We start from the raw sequence: 19,185 nt of genomic DNA on the forward strand, positions 1-19,185 counted from the left end.
TGTGTGCGGTGGGACACTGTGTGGGCTGGCATGTTGCAAGAAATAGATTGGCGACATCAACGGCACTGGATTTTAGTTGGCAATTGGAATTCATGTAATAATAATAATAATAATAATAATAGATACTTTTTTAGAGAAAATTAAATTAAAAAATACATATTATTGATATTTAGTAATTGTCATTTACACTAACGCGTTCTTAAATATACCGGTGGATATCGCTGTTTTTAACGCGTAGTTACGTGATTAGGTTTTTAACGCGTAATTAAACTAAATTGTTTTATTTAATATATGATTTTTTTACTGTTTATATATATATATATATATATATATATATATATATATATATATATATATATATATTAACATTCGAAATTCAAAAATATGAAATGTTTTGACTTAAAAAATAAATAAAAACATCTAATAAAACACGAAAATTTAACTAATATTTAAACCCATTTAGATTAAGAAAGTGGTGATGGATATTGATCAGTAAACATCGACATCATTTATTGATTTCATTTTCGAAACTATCACTTACAAAGTCAAAACGGGTTTAGTTTAAAATTTGAAACAATTTTTGGAGGTCGTTTGTTGATAGCTATATTTGCATGAAATTTTCGACAAGTTGAACCAATTATACAATTATGTGAGCTTCAGAACCTTTCTTTATTCTTTATTGTTAATTTTTGAAGCACCTAAATGAAAGAAAAAAAAGTTAATGTTCAAATTATCTTGATATTCGCATGATTTTTGAGAGTTTTATATATATATATATATATATATATATATATATATATATATATATATATATATATATATATATATATATATATATATATATATATATATATATCAAAAAGATGGTTAGAGATCACAAGTAAAGACAAAGTAAGAATGAGTTAGACATAAAGTACATTTTTTTTAAATGAATCTCTATTAACACAGAAAAGTGGAGCTTTCTTGGTAAAAAATCAAAGTGGTGAAAATTGTTATTCCTAGTACTGAATCTTTTGATCTCAAAACCATAATCACCAAACAAGAATCCAGTTCTATATAAACTTTCCTTGACATTCCTTCTCCTACGTTGGAAACGATGCATTCATAACACGACAAGATAACACCCGATAATCTTTGAGCAAACATAAGAACTTGTCACAAAAGTTGCAAAATCTGCAATTACAAGCACACAAAATCCAACATAAGTTATACCGTAAAATTCACCACTTTATGTTAGTTTGCTTTATGAATTGTTTTCATATGAGATAGCAAGAAAAGAAACTTATGATGCAGTGAATTATTGAGAATTTTATGGTTTTAATAGATTCATGATATGAAGATGAAACTGGTATGAGGTAAATCAAGTCAACACTCGCGTGAACATTTTTTTTCTCATAGATTGGGGAAACTTGCTACGTACGTAGACATGTAATAGGTAGGTCCAAGGAAAAATATATACGAGGATTATGTTCTGTTTTAGGATTAACTATGTTTTTGTCGCTTAAGTGAATTTTAAAATTAGTCTATTTTGAAACTTTGAACTAATTTAGTCTTTCATCTTTCAAAATATTTGGATTTAGTCATTTTAATCAACTTTTGTTAAATTTATTTGACATTTCAAACGCGTTTCATAATAGGATTTGACTTAAAATTAAAGCAAAAATGTGTCAAACTGAATAAACAACTTAAATATAATCCTAAAATATGTCTGAAATATCAAATAAATCTAATGAAATTTAATTAAAATGATTAAATTTATATATTTTGAAATATGAAAAATTAAATTGGTCTAAAATTTTAAAATTAATAAATTTTAAAATTCATTAAAATTAAGGGATAAAAACATATTTAATCACTCTGATGTATGCAATTATTGTCACCTTTTATTTACTTTTCTTTCTCCTTTTTAGTAATTTAGAAAGCTCTGAGCAAGTTCTTGAGCGTTTCTAACAAGGCAAGGCAAAAGTACATAAACGCGTTACCGAGAAACAATTCACACGCTGAAAATCTCAAATCAGCTTTTCATTTATTTGAATAATTTTTAACGATGAGAATTTGAAAAGGAAAAAAAAAATATATATATTTATTGTTCTATTGAGTGCTTATACAAAAAGTAAAATGATTAACTATATGGGTCGAAGGAAAAGAGATAAAAAGGAAATAAAAATGATAGACGTAAAAAGAATGAAATGAAAAAGAAGAGAAAGAAGAAAGAAAAATACGAATGATATAAATTTTTAATCTCAAATTTTTTCTTCTATTTCTTTTAAAAATAAATAATTTATTGTTGATTGAAAATTAAAAATATCTGTTTGTTGATTGAAAATTAAAAATATCTGTTTGAAAAACATGTATTAAGGCTTATTATTAAATCTTATCATTAGTATATTATGTGAATGGATAAAATTAGCATTATCATTAGTTATACAGGAATTAAATGACTTGTTAACACTCAATCAAGATTATCTAATATTGGAAAATTGAAATATAAAATCTGTAATAAAAAATTTTATGAAGACTAAATTTACACTTTCTGAAACTGTATACAACTAAAGTGAATGTAGGAAAAAAAAGAAGATAAATATTCATCCCTACAAATCTTGGCTATGGTTAGAATCTATGTTTCACTAAACCAATGAAAAAAATAATTTATATGTAATTATTTTTAAGTAGTTATTATAAAAAAAAGTGTGTTAATGTAACTAATTTTAATTAATACTTTTTTTACACCATAGAGGAAAGTGGAAAAAGTGGTTATGAATTGTTAAATTAATTATACAATGCTGTCTAAAAAATTAGAAATGTCACTTTTAAATTAGAATTTAATCAAAATGCAGTCTAAGGACAATTTCTTTATATTATCATCCAATCATTAACAATCTTGTTATATCATTATTCAAACACAAATTATATAATCACAAACTATGTTTTTATATCAGTATGCAATCACAAATTCTCTGTCATGTGTAATAATTTTGTTGCTGTCATAAACAGTTTCACACATCCATTAGCTACAAAGTTTATATATAGGATAATGATCACATGACAGGCCTCAAAGTTAACCAAATGATCTCAAAGTTACATCATCACTAACTAAGTAGTAGCCTCATGCTTCCACAACACTCAAATTTTCAAGAACAATGACAGTGGAAGTTTACAAGGGAAACTCAATTGCAAGAGTTTTTCCAATATAACAAACACAAGAACCCTACTAAATCATAATTTATTGTACAACCACACTTGAATTCACTGCACTTCAGGGGAAGAAATAGGTTCCCTCAGTATACTGATCAAAATGCTGAGGATTGTTCATGAAGCTTGCTAGTCTATGATTACCTGCAGACCCTTTATACTTATTCCACCAACTCATGTAACTGCTTCCCTTCAAGAAAATCTCTGGTGACACTTCATACCTTTTCAGTGATTCATAAACATACTTCTCAAATTCAAGCAACTTCCCTTCTACCTCTTTATTCTCTTTCAAATTCTCCAACTGTCCACACAAAAGGAGAGCCTCTTCAAGCTTTGCCCAAAAGCAAGAATCAAAGGTTAAAATCGATTCCACATTCTTTCTGGTGTTGCCGTTTGAATCAGCTTTTTGTTTCTTATCTTCTTCCAGCCACTTCTCCAACACTGCATAATGTCTAGACCTTCCTTTAGCCTCATAGTCTTTACAAAGACCTTTTGCATAGTATTCAGCGATGTATAGAGGCTCAACCATTCTCCTGTAGTTAGTTCCAGCAAAAAGCCAGCGAGTACGAAAGGCTGCAGCTTCTGTCTGAGGTTTCATCTCTGCTTCTTCAACCATGTCACTCCAGTAGTTTCTGAGCCTTTTCTGCGACGGAATAACATCTTGGTCATCTGTTGAGGCCTCCTTTTTGAAGCAGTCATAGTACCCAATACCTTGACTTTTACAAAGCTTCTTGTACAATTCAAAATTTGCCATGTCTATCTTCATTATATTCAATTTCTTGGATGGATCAAATTTCTCCTTCTTCTGGGACATGAATTTATTCTCCAGTTCTTCCAACTTTGTTGCCAAAGCGGTTATATCAATGTTCTGGTGTTGTTGCTTCTGTAAAATCAAATTTAGATGATATTATGAAACAAATGTACTCAAGAAATTCTAGTCTAGTTACACACAAGACTAATAAGATTTAGAGAGCATACATGTGTAGAATCATAGATATTGTTCTGTAATCAAATTTGGAATTTCATAGATAATACATGATGAAATATTTCATTGAATGTCATCATGTATTATCAAGTTAACTCTTGATTCGATGAGAAAACGGCATTTGTAGTATTACTTATAGGTTCTGTTCTTACTTTAAATGCAAGCGATTTAGAATTTGAAAGATATTCAGCTACCTGCATATCTAGTGCTGCACACAACTGCAAACCGATACTTGCATTCAGTGAAGTAGAATGTGTCAAGTTCATCCCCTGTAGGTTAAAGTCCCTGCAAATTGCTTTACGATTGAGATTTTGCACAAGTTTTCCATAATCTGGGACCTCAAAACCTTGACTTTGATCATTGATTGAGCTCACAAGAAGCTCCAAAACAGACTCGGGGTTCTCAAAACAAGAAGAACCTGTATCAGAACAGAAGATAAATGTCCCAAAAGGCATGTAAGCACTTGGGTGGGGATTCAACTTCTTGAGAAGTGAGTCTTTGCAAGAGACAACATGTAGAAAGCAAGAACTCCATGTAGAACTTCGTGATATGGCTTGTTGCAACCTTTTGTCACCAACAAGAGGAGAACCAAAGGTGATGCAGAGAGGCCGTTTCTTCCCTGAACCAATGCTATCTAACAGCAACACAGTAAAGAGTGAAGCTATTGCTCCTCCAACACCATGTCCAGTAACAATCAATGGATGGGAGCTATTAATCTGCATCAGTATTTCCATTGTTACAAGGGCTCACACAGGAAGAACAATAAATTCTAAGCAAATTAAAGAAATAAAGTGTGTTTGATTTCAACTTTCAAAAGTTATTTTTAGTTTTCAAAAAGAAAAGTCAAAAATGACAGAACAGAAATTCACAGTGACTCACTCTAGAGCTTGGACTACAAATCATGCAGGCCACATAAGAAATGTAATATCTTAATCAATCTATTGTGTTTCAGATTGCAACTTTTCAAATAGAAACCACAAAAATAATGAAAGGGGAAGGAGAAGATGTACCTTGGACTTCAACTCATCAAGCTTCTCAAGATTGTCAATGACTAGCGAAACTGCAGACCCATTAAGAGAGAACTCTGGAATTTTCTTGGTACATAGAAACTCTAAGCGGTGGAAGTTATTGTTCTCCTTGAGATAAGAAGAAGAAACCAATTTCTGCTGAGGATCAAAATCATTCCTGACCTCAAACACCACAATCGTCAAATCCGATTCCTCCCGAACTTTCCAGAACAATCCGTTCCCCACGTGGGGAACCATATCTTCATCACGTGAGGAGATAACACCCCATGTTTTTAGAAGAAGACGAGAGCTTGTGACAAAGGGTGCTTGCACAATTCCACTGCTAAATCTGCAATCACAACAAGTTCACAACACAAAGTTAATCAGACACAAACAATCAAACAAACATGTTGGTTGCATAGGATTCAATTCAAGTGTTTCAAGTTTATGACTTTTGAAACACAAAACAAAACCCAACAAGCAAAATCGAGTGCAGGAAGAGTTAAGGTTGCACATACGATTGAGTAACGTTCATGGTGGTGTGAGTGAGAAAGTTGAAAGGAGGTATGAGAGGTGTAAAGAAGAGGAGAATTGAGTTGAAGATGAATGAAGATTATGAAATTTAATAGCAAATGCAACTGTGGAAAGAAACTGCGTGGAAGATCCATTTGCAAGCAAAGAAGTAGAGTTTATCAGGTCAATGCACGTTAACTTTAGCTTATACAACAAATAAGTCTGAGAGAGATGTTCTGAGACATGATATATAGCATTAGTTAATTTTATCAATTATATCCTTACTTTTTTATTCTTTTTTAGTTAAAATTAAAAAAATATCAAATTTTATAATTATTTTTTATGATCAACAAAATTTATGGTATCTCTTGAATTTTAGTAAAACAACCTGGAAAAATATATAAAGAGAAGGGATACATTATATGTTAGTGAATGAGAGTTTAATTATGGAATGGTTCAAGATTAGGTAATGATTATACACAATCTTTGAAATATTCTTTATTTTCAGATAAAACTTTAAATAGTTTATAAACTTTTATCACTTTCACTCCTTAATTAATGAATTTGTCTTCAATTTATAAATTTATAGCTTTTAATAAGTTGTAGTTTTAAACATATTTTTATTCTTTATAATAATTTTTTATTTTTGTCTCTAATCAAAGTAACATTATTTTATTTTGATTTTGATTTTTTCCTATTTAAAACACTGTCTAAACAAACATAGGAATCAAAATCAAAGTAAAAAAATTAAATAATAGATAATATATATATATATAAGTAACATTATTTTATTTTGATTTTGATTTTTTCCTATTTAAAACACTGTCTAAACAAACATAGGAATCAAAATCAAAGTAAAAAAATTAAATAATAGATAATATATATATATATATATATATATATATATATATATATATATATATATATATATATATATATTAATTTAAGTGATAATGTGTGTGCGTATAATGCAAAAGATGAAAAGCTCTATAAAATAGAGTATAAATATCGATAAGTTTATTGGCAAAAGAAATGGAAAGAATCTTAAGTAGACCCAATTGCACTTTTCATACATAATGTCACAATCAAGTTTAATATGATTAGTATATTCATAAAAAAAAAATGAAGAGTTGATCTATTCTCACAAAAATAAAATAGCAATATAATTGTAACTAACATGAAAATCGCTAAGTAAATGAATCATTCAAATTCAGAAGTTGTATTAGCAAAAATTCAATAACACCACAATCGTCAAATCCGATTCCTTGTAAACTTTTCACAACAACAATGATTTAAGAAAAAAATTTCTTGCACAAGCCTCCTTCTGTAACAAAATAATAATAAAAAAAAATTATAGTAGATGAAAAAGATAAGTGTGATGGAAGAAGATGAATATGGATGAAGGATATGAGTGTAGATGAAGGAAGTAAATATAAAGGAAGGAAATGAGTGTGGATGAAGATGAGTATGAGAATATTTACATTAAAAATGAAAGAGTAAAATTGTGTGAGGAAATTTGTCATATTTAAATATGAGTGTTTGAATTAACAATAAATTATGATTCATATTTGTTGCCAGGCACAAAGTCATAGCATGTAAATTAACATCAACTTTATCGATGTTAACTTAAATAAATATAACTAAAAACAAGTAAGATTAGTCTCGATTAGATCAATGTTAACCTTATAACACTACCATAAATATTTTTACTTATGTTAGCATTGTTTTATGATTAGTAAGTCGACTTTATTAGAATTCAACATCGAACGAATATTATTATCATCGGCTAAGCCGACTCTAATTTGAGAACGTAAATCCCACACTAACACATTTATTTTTATTAAAAGAAGTTAAAAATGGTTAGTATCGACTTAGAGTTTGCAATAGCTAAATCATTTTAAAATAATTTTACATTTTATAATCTTTTCTTATAAACAAAATTAACATTTTGTGTCACGTTATAGTTGGACAAATCAACTTTAATAGTGTCTGAAATTTGATCGACGTTAACTTTGAAAGTTAATTTAGTTTTCCTGTAGTGCAAATATATTACTACTTAGGAGATATTATTATGTTACATGTTTTTATTGGGTAGACACATGTTTCTTTTATCTCCTAATAATAGATATAATCATCCTCGGCCATCAAAATGTATCAGCTATATGTACTAGATATAGTCGACTTGGATCCTCCTTCTTGATAGGTTATCCCAACTTAATCCACCTAAAATATAAAAAATCGTAGGAGGCTCTCAAGGCTTGACAAAAAGTAGAATAAGGATCGAGCTAAATTGGTATCTAAATTAGTTGTCAATAATGTTTAGTTTATAAATTGATACCAAAATTGATCATTATAGTGACTAATTATTTTTTGTCATTAAAATTGGTCATTATTCCAAGATTTTCTTGTAGTCTACTACGACTTCATAAATTAAATACTTCATTGGTAAGTATCGATAAAATATCCTAAAGTATCTTACACGAATACGTGATCCCAAAGTATCAGACACGAATACGTGATTCAAATTAAAGTATCGGTGATTCAAATTAAAGTATCGGCGCATCATAGTCTGTTCAAAATAAAAAGAAAGGAAGAAACTTGTGATGCAGTGCATTATTGAGAATTTTATAGCTTTAATAGATCAATGATATGAAGATGAAGTCAGTGGTATGAGATAAATCAAGTCAACATTTTCTTCTCATAGATAGAGGAAACTTGCTACGTACGTAGACATAGCATTGTTAGGTTCAAGGAAACACATACACGAGGCATTGCTCAGTGCTTCTTCAAAGGCAAATGCAGGTTACTTTGCTCACTGATTTAGCTTCTTCAACCTTCAAAACTGATAGTAGCAAGTTGCATTCTGTTTCAGCAGTTGCATTCATACTTGAAGTAATGATTGTTCCAAGCTAATCATGTGCTGAGTAATAATTTCCTCAACTGGACTGAACTTTGCATTGCGTACTTCATCACAGCACTGAAATGAGCTCTCCAAACAGCACTCCTACAGTTCACTGCACAAGAACCTTAAAATTCACTCTGCACTGAAATTCCAAGAAATCTCAAGGAGAAAAAATTAGCTTAGAAAAACTCTACAAAACCGAGACTCGTCAGTTATCTACTTATGTTAGTGATTGATTGGTGAAATGATTTGTAATAATGTAACTCCAAAGTAGGTTAGGGCGTTACAATGCTTCCATTACACTCAAATTTTCCAGAACAATGAGAGTGGAAGTTTACAAGGGAAAGACAACTGCAAGAGTTTACAATAAGACAGCACAAGGGATGACAAAACAAAGATCCCTACCAAAATCAACAAAGGAAATGCAGAATGATTAAATCATAATTTATTGTACAGCCAACCACACTTTGCATTCGCTAGTCTATGATTGCTCATGAACCCTAAACCCTAAACCCTAAATTCTTCAGGAGAAGAAATAGGCTCCCTCAGTATACTGATCAAAATGCTGAGGATTGCTCATGAAGCTTGCTAGTCTATGATTATCAGCAAATCTTTTATACTTATTCCACCAACTCATGTAACTGCTTCCTTTCAAGAAAATTTCTGGTGACACTTCATACCTTTTCAGTGATTCATAAACATACTTCTCAAAGTCAACCAACTTCCCTTTTACCTCTTCATTCTCTTTCAAATTCTCCAACTGTCCACACAAAAGGAGAGCCTCTTCAAGTTTTGCCCAAAAGCAAGAGTCAATGGTTAAAATCAATTCCACATTCTTTCTAGTGTTGCCGTTTGAATCACTTTTTTGTTTCTTATCTTCTTCCAGCCACTTCTCCAACACTATATAATGTCTAGACCTTCCTTTAGCCTCATAGTCCTTACGAAGACCATTTGCATAGTATTCAGCAATGTCTAGGGGCTCAACCATTCTCCTGAAGTTAGTTCCAGCAAAAAGCCAGCGAGTACGAAAAGCTGCAGCTTCTGTCTGAGGTTTCATCTCTGCCTCTTCAACCATCTTACTCCAGTAGATTCTGAGCTCTCTCTGCCACTGAACAGCATCTTGGTCAATTGTTGAGACGGCCTTTTTGAAGCAGTCATAGTACCCAATACCTAGACTTTTACAATGCTTCTTGTACCATTCAAGTTTTGCCATCTCTATCTTCTTCATATTCAATCTCTTGGATGGATCAAATTTCTCCTTCTTCTGGAACATGAATTTTTTCTCCAGTGTTTCCAGCTTTGTTGCCAAAGCATTTATATCAATCTTCTGGTGTTGTATCTCCTGTAAAATCAAATTTCGATCAGATCTTATGAAAAAATTTGCTACCAAATTATAGTCTAGTTACAGACAAGACTAATTTGCTCACCAAATTATGTCATCATATATTATCAAGTTGAAACTCTTAATTTAATAAGAAATTTGCCCTCATAGTATTGCTTATAAGTTCTGTTCTTACTCTAAATGCAAGCGGTTTAGAACTTGAAACATATTCAGGTACCTGCATATCAGATGTCAATCCCAGTGCTGCACACAACTGCAAATAGATACTTGCGTTCAGTGAAGTAGAATTTGTCAAGTTCAGTCCCCGTGGGGTAAAGTCCTTGCAAATTGCTTTACGATTGAGATTTCGGACAAGTTTTCCATAATCTGCGACCTCAAAACCTTGACTTTGATCACCGATTGAGCTCACAAGAAGCTCCAAAACAGACTCGGGGTTCTCAAAACAAGTAGCACCTGTATCAGAACAGAAGAGAAATATCCCAAAAGGTATGTAAGCACTTGGGTGGGGATTCAACTTCTTGGGAAGTGAGTCTTTGCAAGAGACAACATGTAGAAAGGATGAACTCCATATAGCTTCTTGCAACTTTTTGTCACCAATAAGGGGAGAACCAAAGGTGATGCAGAGAGGACGTTTCTTTCCTGAACCAATTCTATCTAACAGCAACACAGTAAAGAGAGAAGCTATTGCTCCTCCAACACCATGTCCAGTAACAATCAAGGGATGGGAGCTATTAATCTGCATCAGTATTACCATTGTTACAAGGACTCACTCACATAGGAAGAACAATAAATTCTAAGCAAATAAAAGAAACAAAGTGAGTTTGATTTCAACTTTCAAAAGTTATTTTTAGTTTTCAAAGAAAAGTAAAAAATGACAGAACAGAAATTCACAATGACTCACTCTAGAGCTTAGACTACAAATCATGCAGGCCACATAAGAAATGTAATGTCTTAATCAATCTATTGTGTTTCAGATTGCAATTTTTCAAATAGAAACCACAAAAATAATGAAAGGGGAAGAAGGAGAAGATGTACCTTGGACTTCAACTCATCAAGCTTCTCAAGATTGTCAATGACTAGCGAAACTGCAGACTCATTAACAGAGAACTCTGGAATTTTCTTGGTACATAGAAACTCAAAGCGGTGGAAGTTATTGTTCTCCTTGAGATAAGAAGAAGAAACCAATTTCTGCTGAGGATCAAAATCATTCCTGACCTCAAACACCACAATCGTCAAATCCGATTCCTCCCGAACTTTCCAGAACAATCCCCTACCCCCGTGGGGAACCACATCTTCATCACGTGAGGAGATAGCATCCCATGTTTTTGAAAGAAGAGAAGAGCTTGTGACAAAGGGTGCTTGCACAATTCCACTGTTAAATCTGCAACCACAACAAGTTCATAACTCAAAGTTAATCAGACACAAACAAGCAAACAAACAAACATGTTGGTTACATAGGATTCAATTCAAGTGTTTCAAGTTTATGACTTTTGAAACAAAAAAACAAAACCCAACAAACAAATTGAGTGCAGGAAGAGTTAAGTTGTGACATACGATTGAGTAAGATTCATGGTGGTTGTGTGAGTAAGAAGAGGAGAATTGAGTTGAAGATGAATGAAAATTGTGAAACTTAAAAGAAAGTGAATAGTGGAAACTGCGTGGAAGATCCACTGGCAAGTAAAGAAGAAGGTCAACGAAGCGCGTCAACATTACCTCATTAAACAAATAAGTCTGAGAGAGATGTTCTCGGATATGTCGTGTGTTCACATTCGATTTTAAACTTTTTTTTTTTTTTTACGCACTGTAAAGAGAAAGGAGAAATTATATGCTATTGATTGAGACTGTAATTATGCAAGCTTTAAGATTTGGAAATGATTATTTTTAATGATCAGATAAAACTTAATTATAAACTATAAACTTTTATTAGTTTCATTACTTATTTAATGAACCTCACTTCAATTTATAACTTTTAATAAATTGTAGTTTTAAATATAGTTAGAAGAAACGCTTAGTTATTGGAGTTAAACATCTAAGAACATTTATGATCACAAATACAATATATAGGGTCAAGCTTGTGATTTTCTAATTCACTTGATATAATTCTTAGTTTAGTGAGAAAATGTCACTAATTATAGTGTCACCTTGTTGATTAATGTTAATTATTTTTAAAGATTAAAAATCCTAAATAAATTCCATTGAGAATATTGTGACCTAAAATATTTATATACCATGGTATCACCATATGGTTGCATCACTTCCAAATATATTTTATTATATATCTCTCTAATGAGTTAAGATATCAAAATATATGGTAAAAAAAAAAGTAGGTAGACTTTTTGCCATCACCCACTAAAATTTAAGATATTTTTATTAATATATTATTTGAAAACTTTTGTACGAGATATATGTTATGAAGGGTCTTTATGTAAGCTTTTCTCATATAGAGAGAAAAATATAAAAAAATTTAATTTTTTTTTTTTGTAAATTAAAATTAAGAAAGTGTAAATTAAAAGTAATCTTTAAGAAACAATATAAAAAGTATGTACAAGTTAATCCATACATAAATTAATTTTAAATTTTTTTGTTATTTTTTTAAAACGTGTTTTCAAAATATATCCAAAAAACTCGAAATTAAGATAGGCACAAATCTTCATCGACGAGTTTAGAGAGAGACCCATCTGCTTTACATTAAAATTGGGCCTTATGACCCATTTAAGTCTAGAACTTTCAAGACCAAAATATAAAATGTCATTTCTTTTTGCACCCATAGTTTTCGTGTGCACTCATATGGAAGTGATTAAAAGACCAAACTGTCTCCTTACCATCGCCACCCCTTCTTTAAATGTTGTATTATGAATGGACTTAAGAAAAAAAGTGTTTTGAATTTCGGAAGTCATTTTTTTACATAAAAAAAAATGTTTTTGGGAATATGTAATGTGAAAAAATACTTTCAAATTACATAATTAAAATAGAAAAATGATATTTTAATAAAATTTGACAAACTACTTATTTAGATAAAAAAAGTGTTATTTTTATTACTTCATTTCAATTAAAAATAAAAAATAATCTATGTTAATACTATTTATAAAAAGTTTATCTAAGTTTGTCTATATTTTTTTTCAAAAACTCATTTTTCATTAAAATAACACTTAAAAAAATAACCAGTTTCAAACATACTTTGAACCTTCACAATGCAAACTTTTTTTTATTAAGAAATTATTTCTACGTTGTGCAAACTAAAAGCTTTTTTTAAATGATTTCAAAAATGAATAAATTTTCTTTTAAGTTTTTTTTTTCAAGAAGTAAAAAGATTTTTGATTCAAAATAAACTTTCAAATTACAGAATTTAAAAGTTAAAAATAACTTTCGAATGGTATAATTCAAAATATATTTTTTTATGCAAAAGAACATCTTAGATTTTAAAATTCAAAAATCATTTTTCAAAGATAAAGGGAAAATTTTCCTACTTTCAGATGTCCGTAAGAAAATATGCTGGTTCAAGAAGAAATCAAAATCTAAAAAGGCTGTGTTTCTACGTTACGAAAGTATAAAAGACGAAAAATATTTTATAACACGCAAAAATTATTTAAAAAATCTTCAATTATAGCTTTTTGAAAAACAAACAAATTAAAAATTTAAATCAATTGTTTATTTCAATAACTTTATAAAAAATTATTAAAGCATTTTTTATAAGCATCTATGACAAGGGTCGCTCTTCACTTTTGGGAAAAAATTGTTCACTTTTTTTGCTTCAAATAAACCACCGTTACTTCCTAGGTAACTTGCTTATAACCTGTTTGTTCCAATGTCACAACCAAGAAAGTTACCATTTATAGCTCAAGCTACTGCAATTGAAATCTAGAGCTTTAACCTAAGGCATTACTCTGTGATATGCTTTTTTCAATGCAGTTCAATCAAAGCATTCTGAGAATGGTAGATAGGCGTGATTTATTATTGGCGTCCCCATGCTTGAATCAATGCCAACAAAAGGACAAGTAAAGGATGTATCACCCACCTCATAACATCTCAAAAAGATGTGCCCAAAAAGGAATCAAAATCTTCAAAAGGGTCACCTTCAAATTAATTATGCAGTTCTCAAATCTGCATTAAAGATATCACCGCAAGAAATTATAATTCTCAAATGAGTACACCAAAATACTTCCTCATATTAATCATATGATATTTCATGGACCACACTGATCCTATAGACAGCACAAAATAGTGCTGAACCAATGGATCAACACTTGTATAATTTATGATGGTTATTAAGTACACCAGCAACTTGATCAAACCACATACTCATCCATGCATTCAAACTTGATAACTTGAAAGAAAAAGAAAAACTTAGGTGCTACTAAATAATAGGTGGAGGATTCTACGGGCACTTGTATTTGTTGCCATGAGTCAACATATCAGTGTAGCATTTGCCACACTTTTCTCTGTTGCCATAAGTTCCAGGAGGAACACATCTGCAACGGTAGCAACAGGTCACGCATGCCCTCAAACAAAATTTCTTCCTTGAGTGCAATTGGCACCTACCATCACACAGTGGAAGACAATCTGAAAAGAAAAAAATGCAGAGAAAAAGCCTTCAGTTATTATTCCTTCGGTGTATCTCAGTTAGCATTTAAAGAGAATGTCACATTAACAAACAAAGGTTCTCTTCTCTTCTCTCACATGCATCATGAGATCAGAGATTGACTCACATTCAGATCAGGTTTTTCCATAACCAAATTTGACAAGTACTTCTGACTAATATATAATTACAAACATAAGATAGCTTGTGTTGTTATTCTTAAACATATTTAACCAATTTTAATCCATGTCAGTTGAAAGTACACTGACCAAAATACATTAAAAAAAGTGGCAAAAATCATATCATTCAATTACAATAGGCACTGTAGAGAAGTTCTTAGAGACATACCCTTAATTGACTTCACTATTGGAGATGGAGGAGGAGGAGGGTAAACCACTGGGGGTGCTGGTGTTGGTGGCTTCACTTGTGGTGGTGCTGGTGTTGGTGGCTTCACTTGTGGTGGTGCTGGTGTTGGTGGCTTCACTTGTGGTGGTGTTGGAGCTGGTGGCTTCACTTGTGGTGGTGCTGGAGCTGGTGGCTTCACTGTTGGGGACTGAGGAGGGGGTACCTTAGCAGGGGGTGTGGTTGGACTTGGTGTGGTCACTGGCCCTGGAGGGGAAGGAGTTGGTGCCTTCAGTGGTGGTGCAGGTGAAGGTGCAGAAACTTTAGAACTTACATAGTTCACCTATGCCAAATGCCATGTTCAACTTTCTCAACAACAGTATTCATTTATACATATGCTAATGTGCAAACACTGATGCATTCACCTTAAAAGTTGTGACACAACACAAAGATTAAGTGTATAATTGAAGAAAGTTTTGGTACTTAAGTTTGACTCAAAATTATGTATGAAAACATGGTTTTCAAAAACAAATCAAGACTTGCTTTTACAGAGCTACTTTTCAGTTAAAATTATAATGTAGACACATACTATTGAAAGTTATGGTGTCTCAAAACAATAGTAAGTCTCTAAACTGTGGTTAGAGTCTCTCAGACTTAAAATCAAACATTGTTTAAGTGCTTTTTGATTTCTGTTGAGACCAACTGAACCTGGATCTAACTCTTTATTTCCTTCTCAGTTTACACAGTAAAAACTGAAATATCTTCTTTCAGAGTTTCAAGGAGTCTCCAACCATACATGTAATCTGTGCTACTAAAGAATATATGTTTTCTTGGTTAGTTTAAAATATCTTCTGTATCTGTGTCAATGCAGAGATTGTCATTGTTAAAGAAGAAGAGAAAGTCATGAGAAATTGAAAAAATAGTGTGCTGCTTTTTTAACTGTTTCTCCATCTTCCTTAATGATCTAAACAAATTGTGCTTTTTTGTGGTATGTGTGTAGACAGCTCTATAAATCACATTTTGTTGTCAACTCAATCTTTTAAAAGGACAAACAAAATCAATAAATTGGTCAAAATCTGAACTTGACAATAAGGTAGCTAGATTAGACACTCTTAATGAAAGATAATAAACAAATCATACTAATAACGACAAAAACAATTTCAAAAAGAAAACCTTTTAAAGCAAGGATGTAGAGAAACCAAACAAAACTAAAAGGAAAAGTTTGAGTGAGTGAGTGAGTGAGTGAGCATACCACTGTCTTAAGATCTTCTTCATGAGAAAAAACCTGCACAAGAACATGAAGGTGAGTTGTTCATGTTGAAGCAGAAACAGTTGAAGGAACAAAAACACTTCAAAGAGTGTGTACCTTTGAGGTAACCACTAGAAAAATGGCTAGAAGAAAAATGGAATTGGAAGCCATTTCTGGAGCAGGGACCAGAAATGTGGGAAGAAGAGTGTAGAGCTTGTTGGACAGTGTTAAGAAAGAACTGGTTCTTGGTGTATTATATAGAGGTCAAGAGAAAAAGTTAGGCACGGTAGCAGAAAAACACGTTTTAGGTCTGAAGAGTGTTGTAAATAAAATTTTGTAATATATTTTTTTGCTGGTTTAAACATTTGTCTCAAATTCTGAATAAGGTTTAACAATGTATAATGTACAAGTGAAGAAATTTCGTATGTTTATTATTTTGAGATTATAGATTGAATGCTATGTTATGTTATGTTGTATTGTGAGTGATGAAAATTTCTCAATTTTCTTCTGTCATGAATCTCTCAGCAAACACTACAAAAACCTTTTCCAAACAAAATACCAACGAAACAAATCATATCTTAGAGGCACAAAGCAGAGAAATATTGTTAAATTTTTGTTTAGGTTATATGATTATGGTGGGAGAATTAATACCTAGCTGTCACCAAGTTACACTGACTCAAACAGCTTCGACCCACGTGCCTCTAACATTGTGTCTGTGCAAGTAGCATTATCTTAATGCAGAGTTCTTATTATGAGAGTGTGTGTTACCACTAATCAATGCAGATTATGTATTTGAGAAATTGAGTCAATCCACAACCTATAGAGAACACAAGTCCAAAGTTAATGACATAAGTTATGACGAAATCTTGGTTTGACAACCAACTAGTCAAACTAATGCAATTGTTATTCTTCACAATATTAAAGGTGGGGTTATTAATTGTTATCCATAGAAACTTAGTTTATGTTAGAAAATTTACAATTACTCACGTATTCTAATCAACTAATTTAGTTAGACTCGTGATATTACGGTATGATACAATGTGATGAAACCTATACTATAATAAAAACGTTTATTAGTGTTAGAAGTTCCACCTTGGTCAGAGATTAGACAATTTCATATTATATAAGTGAGGTGTAAATCTCACCTTATAAACCAATTTTATGGAGTTGAATTAGACTTAAACTCTACCTCTAAAAATAAGTTTTAACTACTTAAATATGTTAATAAAATAAAGTATTTAATAAAAGAGATGTCTAACGAGCGCAATCAAAATAAAATAAAGTATTTAATAAAAAAGATGTCTAACAAGAAACTACAAGCACAATCAAAATAAAATAATGTAAAAAAATATGAAGAATAGAAGAAAAAGTTAGAATAATTAACCAAATGCTTCAAAACTTTTATAAGAGTAATGATCAAAAGTTTAATTTTATGTTTTTGGAAAGTTCTTAGAAGTCGTGTGTTTGTAATTGTTTAATTGATTATTTTTGAAACTTAAAAAAAAATTATACCAAACACTACTAAAAAAATTCATATTTTTTTATCAATTTTGTTTTGAAATTTTTTTCGTAGGAAATATTTACAAATTTTGTTGTAAGAAAATTTTTGCAAGAAATTACTACCAATTTTTTTGTAAAATATTTTGTATAAAATACTTTTTGCAACAAATTTTGAAGGAAATAATTATCCGCGAAGGAATTACCTATGAATTAAGATTCTTAGAATAAATGACAGAAAAAAAATTACAATTTTTTTTAACAAATTTGCAAATGTAATATAAAAATTTTTAGTAGTAAAACTTATTTTAATAAATATAATTATTATTATGAGGTATAATTGACTGCATTATTGTTAATTTATTATAAGAATATAAGAAAAATAATATAATCAATTATTTAGGTCATAATGAATTATGTGTGAATGCTTTTATTTCAGACCAACTTCATATTTGAGACATATAGTTGAGCAAGCCTCTTAATATAATACATTAGATTATTTAATATAACCATCAATGAAGTAATTTATTATTGGTTAATGTAACACTTTTGTAATTTAAAATATAATAGATTATGTTATCAATTAATATCTTTTTAAAACAATTTTTAAAATGATCTACGTTTCTTTAAAGACACAATGAATATGATGCATACATTTATTTGCACTTAATCTAATACATGAAAGCCATTTATTGATATATAAAAATTAAAATTGGCACCAATATAAAATAGAAGGTATATGATAAAAAAAAAACAAATTGAAGAGTTTTCAATCTTGAAGGTCGTTTGACCAATTAAACCTTAAATTCTAAATCTTAAATTTTAAATTATAAATTAATTTGAACAATAAAAAATGAGTACCTTGCATAAAGTGAAAAAAAAAACTTTTACAATCTAGAGGTAGGTTTGTTGTGTTTTTTATTGAAAATGAACATGGAAGAAAATAAAAGAAAAAAAGATTAATTTAAAATAACCTTAGCATAAAATAGAGGTTTAAGAACAGTATAATAGCGGGAAAAAATAAATAATCTGTTAATAATATATCTGTCTAATAGTTCAACCTAGAAAGGGATCAGAATTGATTAATGAGTCTTTCACTTGGTTAAGTGAAATCTTGAAAGAATCTTTTAAGTCTTATAACCCATTTAATCAATTTCGCAGTTCTGTGTTAATGGACTGTTTAATGCAATTAAGAAAGATTGTAAGAGAAGAGATAAATCAAGACACAACAGTTTATACTGGTTCGATTCAAGATGAATCTACGTCCAGTCTTCTCCTAAGTAAACCCACTTAGGAGGATTCCACTAATACAATTAGGATCCAAGAATTACAAGAACACCTATATAATTCTATAACCTAAAACCCAAGAACTTGATCTACCAATCAAGAACCCCCCCTAGGAGCAATGCATCCACGCAATTGCACCTAGGCCTACACTTCACACAATGAAGCAATTGTAATCAGAAATACAATAAAAAGAATCAAGAAACGAATACACCTATTGTTGTGCAGATTTGTCAATTTGCTCCTAGATTCAAGCTAGACCCATCAAGGTAGAATCAACCATCAATCTCTTTGAA

The 19,185-nt window shown here is 30.6% G+C and overlaps 3 protein-coding genes across 3 annotated transcripts; all 3 read right to left on the reverse strand.

Moving 5' to 3' along the window:
• Window positions 1-2,965: 2,965 nt before the first annotated feature.
• On the reverse strand, window positions 2,966-5,909 carry LOC114182093 (senescence-associated carboxylesterase 101-like). Its single transcript, XM_028068850.1, has 4 exons — window positions 5,703-5,909; window positions 5,188-5,533; window positions 4,372-4,893; window positions 2,966-4,075 (listed from the first exon to the last, which is right to left on the reverse strand). The coding sequence occupies exons 1-4, from the start codon at window positions 5,717-5,719 to the stop codon at window positions 3,257-3,259; spliced, it is 1,704 nt and encodes a 567-aa protein (XP_027924651.1). The 5' UTR covers window positions 5,720-5,909; the 3' UTR covers window positions 2,966-3,256.
• Window positions 5,910-8,822: 2,913 nt separating this feature from the next.
• On the reverse strand, window positions 8,823-11,668 carry LOC114181747 (senescence-associated carboxylesterase 101). Its single transcript, XM_028068292.1, has 4 exons — window positions 11,496-11,668; window positions 10,977-11,322; window positions 10,159-10,677; window positions 8,823-9,941 (listed from the first exon to the last, which is right to left on the reverse strand). The coding sequence occupies exons 1-4, from the start codon at window positions 11,510-11,512 to the stop codon at window positions 9,123-9,125; spliced, it is 1,701 nt and encodes a 566-aa protein (XP_027924093.1). The 5' UTR covers window positions 11,513-11,668; the 3' UTR covers window positions 8,823-9,122.
• Window positions 11,669-13,998: 2,330 nt separating this feature from the next.
• LOC114181162 (gibberellin-regulated protein 14-like) lies at window positions 13,999-16,473 on the reverse strand. Its single transcript, XM_028067521.1, has 4 exons — window positions 16,226-16,473; window positions 16,112-16,144; window positions 14,866-15,202; window positions 13,999-14,501 (listed from the first exon to the last, which is right to left on the reverse strand). The coding sequence occupies exons 1-4, from the start codon at window positions 16,277-16,279 to the stop codon at window positions 14,317-14,319; spliced, it is 609 nt and encodes a 202-aa protein (XP_027923322.1). The 5' UTR covers window positions 16,280-16,473; the 3' UTR covers window positions 13,999-14,316.
• Between the last annotated feature and the right edge of the window lie 2,712 nt (window positions 16,474-19,185).

This window comes from Vigna unguiculata, chromosome 4 (genome assembly GCF_004118075.2).
Source record: "Vigna unguiculata cultivar IT97K-499-35 chromosome 4, ASM411807v1, whole genome shotgun sequence".
In the NCBI taxonomy this organism is placed as follows: Eukaryota; Viridiplantae; Streptophyta; class Magnoliopsida; order Fabales; family Fabaceae; genus Vigna; species Vigna unguiculata.

Coding starts and splice junctions, on each gene's coding strand:
- LOC114182093 (XM_028068850.1), bottom strand. Junction 4,894..5,187: donor TTGATGAGTTGAAGTCCAAG/GTACATCTTCTC, acceptor ATACTGATGCAG/ATTAATAGCTCCCATCCATT. Junction 4,076..4,371: donor GTGCAGCACTAGATATGCAG/GTAGCTGAATAT, acceptor TTGATTTTACAG/AAGCAACAACACCAGAACAT.
- LOC114181747 (XM_028068292.1), bottom strand. Junction 10,678..10,976: donor TTGATGAGTTGAAGTCCAAG/GTACATCTTCTC, acceptor ATACTGATGCAG/ATTAATAGCTCCCATCCCTT. Junction 9,942..10,158: donor GATTGACATCTGATATGCAG/GTACCTGAATAT, acceptor TTGATTTTACAG/GAGATACAACACCAGAAGAT.
- LOC114181162 (XM_028067521.1), bottom strand. CDS start 16,279: ATGGCTTCCAATTCCATTTTTCTTCTAGCCATTTTTCTAGTGGTTACC. Junction 15,203..16,111: donor AAGAAGATCTTAAGACAGTG/GTATGCTCACTC, acceptor CATTTGGCATAG/GTGAACTATGTAAGTTCTAA. Junction 14,502..14,865: donor AATAGTGAAGTCAATTAAGG/GTATGTCTCTAA, acceptor TTTTCTTTTCAG/ATTGTCTTCCACTGTGTGAT.